The sequence below is a fragment of the Brassica napus genome, unplaced genomic scaffold, assembly GCF_020379485.1.
Source record: "Brassica napus cultivar Da-Ae unplaced genomic scaffold, Da-Ae ScsIHWf_9;HRSCAF=16, whole genome shotgun sequence".
Classification (NCBI taxonomy): Eukaryota; Viridiplantae; Streptophyta; class Magnoliopsida; order Brassicales; family Brassicaceae; genus Brassica; species Brassica napus.
The window spans coordinates 13,420-18,047 of NW_026017036.1; the positions used below are offsets into that span (position 1 = coordinate 13,420).

General features: G+C 35.2%; 1 protein-coding gene across 1 annotated transcript; it reads left to right on the plus strand.

The window, feature by feature from the left end:
- The first annotated feature begins 2,378 nt into the window (after positions 1-2,378).
- LOC125606828 lies at positions 2,379-4,306 on the plus strand. The gene is made up of 3 exons (XM_048775682.1): positions 2,379-2,576; positions 2,966-3,729; positions 3,808-4,306. The coding sequence occupies exons 1-2, from the start codon at positions 2,529-2,531 to the stop codon at positions 3,644-3,646; spliced, it is 729 nt and encodes a 242-aa protein (XP_048631639.1). The 5' UTR covers positions 2,379-2,528; the 3' UTR covers positions 3,647-3,729; positions 3,808-4,306.
- The last annotated feature ends 322 nt before the right edge of the window (positions 4,307-4,628 follow it).

Genomic DNA, 4,628 nt, shown 5'->3' on the forward strand with positions numbered 1-4,628 from the left:
ATGAGTTCTATAAAGAAACTCTTTGGACCTTGACCTCATTTATGCTCACGTCTAAAACCACTATTTATGAGTTTTTTAAATGTCATATTCTCTTCAGGAGAATGAATCATAATCAACTAGACGTGATTTATCAATAGATATTTTTCAATATATATGCATCATAAAAAAATTTCTTGAAGAAATTTTACTTTTAAACTTAACATCCAACATAGTTGGCTTTATTTACAGACTTCAGGTCTTGTAATCTTTAAATGCAAAATACAAAATGAGCTTTAGGTAATCACTTCAGGTGATAATACCTTTTTTATATATATTATCTTCCAAAACTTATGGATCTTTTAGAGTCAAGCTTTAAACTTAAAATCCTCAATATAAATGGTAATAAAATCAAAATATTTCAAATATATATAAATATGTATTAACAAAGGTGTCTTATTATATCAGAAAATAAATAAAACTTTCATAGTAATTATTATATAGACTATATTATTACTCTCATGCTTTTTAACAAAGTTTAACCTATCAATCAATTTAATGAACAAATTTATATCACTGCCAACTTCATGCAAATTGATTTATCTAATCAAGTTTGTTAAACTTGTATATAAAGCATAAAAATACTTATCTTATAAACAGAAGTATATCGGCGATGAAAGTTTCAGCTGTTCACGTTTCTGAATTGGCTGATAACTTGTACATATCTTTCCGAGAGAATACACAATCCTGAAAACTTTAAATTTTGCTCATATAAACATGGCCATTACATTAGTAAATATCAACATATAATCCAAATTCTTTTATGATATTAGACCAAAGACTAATCGACCACAAAACTAACCGATTACAAATAATTTCTTTTATGATGTTAGACCATGAATCATAAAGTATGTTTCCTTAATACCATTAAACCATGAAGCATATTAAAGTATAATAAGCAAAATTTAATTCATCAAATAACTATTATTCTTACATATAGACAAGCGTTGATATATATATATATCATCGTCTAAAATGACTATATATATATATATATATATTAGAATTTCGCAATTTTAAAATGAACCATTTATTATGAACTTCATAATTTAAAAACCGTTTACATTAATCATACAAGCAATTACAAGGAGAAGCGATGTAAAGAAAATTAAACCGATAATCATCTTAAATTCACTCGGAGTAAATTCTCCATCGAATAAACCATAAATAGAAACACAAATAAAAATGGCACATAAAAACAAAAGTGCGCGAATCATCTTTCTTGAAAAATCGGAGGAGAGCGATTTTGAAATTTTTGAGAGAAGATGAAATGTTTTGGATGATGAAATGAAGTGAAAATGAGTTGTATTTATAGATGAAAATTACTGTTCATGACCGTTGGAGAAAGGGGAAATTTTTGAAAAAAATTCTTTGTGACCGTTGGGGTTAAATCGAGTGCACCAAAAATTAGTCCGAAAATATCGTATTAAACGGTCAATCAAATCTATAAAATTTCATAAAAGTGAAAAATTATGACAATGAAATATTTATGTTATATGACAATAAATCATGCGACGGCTCAGCCGATCAATGCAGAATAATAAATAAATTATACGGCGGCTCGGCCGACCAATTAATAATAAACAGAATATAAGGCGGCTCAGCCGACCAATAAATAATAAACAGGATATAAGGCGGCTCGGCCGACCAATAAATAATAAACAGGATATAAGGCGGCTCGGCCGACCAATAAATAAATTAAATTACTAGTAAATAATATAGGCGGTATTCCGGCCATTATAACATGATATAAATAATAGTAGAGGCGGTATACCGACCATTATAACAGGGTATAAATGATACAAATAAATTTTACCGAATCGCAGAGTGATCGTGCTGATAACGTGTTATGAAATAACTTATAATTTATAGTATCGAGAAATTTAAATAAGAGTAGAATTTAATACCCGTAGGAAGCAAATAACACTAGTATAAGGGAGAGAGTTTATTATAAGGAAGAAGAAGAAGATGTAATGGTTCTTTGATTATAAACTCTTGTTCTTGTTTATGGTGTACAAAAGAGTGAGATGAGTGATGGTATTTATAGTGAACAACAATACATAAAATAACAAAGATAGTGCTTAATTTGGTAAATGAGTGGGTGATCATAGTGTTTGATGAGTAGATGATCATAGTGCTTGAGTTGGTAAAGGAGTGGATGATCATAGTGCTTGAGTTTGGTAAAGAAGTGGATGATCATTTCAATGCTTAATTTATAACAATTCACAGTTTAAGTTGAGATAAGATGTGAAATCTTTATTTAACTAGTTGTAGAAATTAATTGTGGGGTTAGTGAATGGGTGTGGGGTCCAGAGGGGAGTTACAATAATGAATTAAAAAAATGGAAGAAAAAATGTTCCATATATTTCCATGGCAAGATTCCAAGAGCCTCTGCAAAATTTTTGGAAGAGAAAAAATAGAGCTAGGGTTGTCAAGCTTATTAAGCCAAAACTAAAAGAGCCTAAGAGTGGTGGGAGAGACTCAACTTAGCTATGTCTTCTCGCCTTTTACTCCGAGTCGCCAAACTCTCGCCAGTCCTTGTAAGCTTCACTGCCCTCTCTTGATTGTCTTCTCCCTTTTTTACTTTGAATTGGTGTTTGATCCATCTAGGTTTAGTTTTGTCTGAGGAAAAGAGTTTATTAATTTGAATTGGTGTTTGATCCATCTAGGTTTTTGTTTGTTAATATATGGCATGAGAAAAAAACAAGAGTTTGTTAATATGTACTTTGAATTGGGTGTTGGATTTCCTATACGTTTTGGTTTGTCCGAGGGAAATTGAGTTCATTAACTTGAATTGGGTGTTGTATCCATCTAGGTTTTGGTTTGTCCGAGGGGAATTGAGTTATGTCCGTACGAGAAACTAGGACATGTTTTAGAGAACGAAAAGAGTTTATTAACTTGAATTGGTGTTTGATCCATCTCTCTTCAGACGCACAGGAGGAAGAGCTTTCGTTTGTTTTCATCCTCCGTAGCCACTAGTACTACTCCGTACATATCGCTGGGCGATACTCTTCAGAAAGATTCTTTGGTCGATGACGGTAGCGAAATAAGAGATGTTGTCTTCTTCGATCCGGCCAAGGAAGAGATGATTACTGTCCCTGACAAAGCCTTTCCCCAAGAGCTCGTCCACTCGAGTCAGATCGGGAGCTCTCAGGGATGGGGGATTTTCTCTAACGATCGTGGTCGTTCTGTATGTCTGAGCAACGTTTACCATCCCTTGTCTCCCAAATCAAACCCCGAGATAATCCCTCTGCCTTCTCTTATTGCTTTGCCATCTGACCAAACCGACGTCGTCTGGAACGTGGCAATGTCTTCTTCTCCTTCTGATGAAGACTGTGTGGTTGCTATCAAGTTCTTGGGCAATCAGCTCAGTCTCTGTCGACCCCACCGTGACTTGCGTTGGACCAACATCCAAGTACTCCCTGTTGAGATTTTGGCTAAGTTAGATACATCTAATCTCATGTTTTCCAAGAGAGACCAACGACTCTACTTGCCTGCTCCTGGAGGCAACGAGTTGTACTCTTGGGATCTCCACTTGGACCAGAAGAACAAAAATCCTAAGTTACATCAGGTTCCGTTCCGCGACCTTCCCCATTTAGCTGAGTCCTAGTGGGGGGTGCTTGATATGGTGTGTACCAGGACGGAACACCTGGTCGAGTCTGTCTCCACTGGCGAGCGTTTTCTTGTCAAATGGTAAGTATATATATATATATATCACTCTTTCAAGCATTGACTGTTGTCTCATATATGTTTGCTTTGCTTTGTGTGCAGTTACGCACAGGGTTACCCTTGGTCTGAAAAATTCAAGTACATGATAAGGCGGTTCATGGTGTTCAGAGAGGAGGAGACAACACATGGAAGATACAGGTGCTACACAGAGGACATTGGAGATGTGTGCATCTTCCTTTCAATGAGCGAGGCTTTCTGCGTCCAGGCTAGCTCCTGCCCCGGTCTCAAGCCTAACTCCATCTATTTCGTAGGCAAAGGATTTGGTATTTACAGTCTCGCTGACAACAAGACAATCCATTCTTTTAAAGCTCCTTCTTCCTCTGGACTTTACTGGCTTCCTCCATCTTGCATCTAGTGCCCCTTACCTACTACCCATTTGGTCTCTTCTCCTCTGAATGCTGTCTCTTGACGTTGTTAGATCTTCTGATCAAATCTTAATCCATATCACTTTGCTTTTAATCTTGAAGACTAGACAGTGTCTGAAGGATAATGTAATAGTATGGGATATTCTTTAAATTGCGAATGAATCGTTTTGGTTAGTAGTGAAGTGAAGAGCAATGTCCATATGTTTGGTTGTTATTGAAGGAACCCTCTTTTCTTTCACAAGTGTCACTTCATACATTCTCATTGTAATTCCACATAATTTCTTCATACAAAAAAGAGCAAAAAACACGTACATGTCTCACTGTTTAGGTGCATTAATATAACCAAGTAAATTTGGTTCGTTAACTAACAGATCTAAACAAGCTCAATTCGTTGGACCGGTCTCATTTTTATTATGACTTTATCATCTTACTAGTTATGAAGCTTTTGTTGGATATTTTCCCCAGTTTCGAGGGTTCACCATATCACAAAGACTTGGA

Bases quoted from the DNA above. Each gene is read 5' to 3' on its own strand.
- LOC125606828 (XM_048775682.1), top strand. From the start codon at position 2,529: ATGTCTTCTCGCCTTTTACTCCGAGTCGCCAAACTCTCGCCAGTCCTT. The intron at 2,577-2,965 runs GTAAGCTTCACT...ATCTCTCTTCAG, and splicing joins CCAAACTCTCGCCAGTCCTT to ACGCACAGGAGGAAGAGCTT.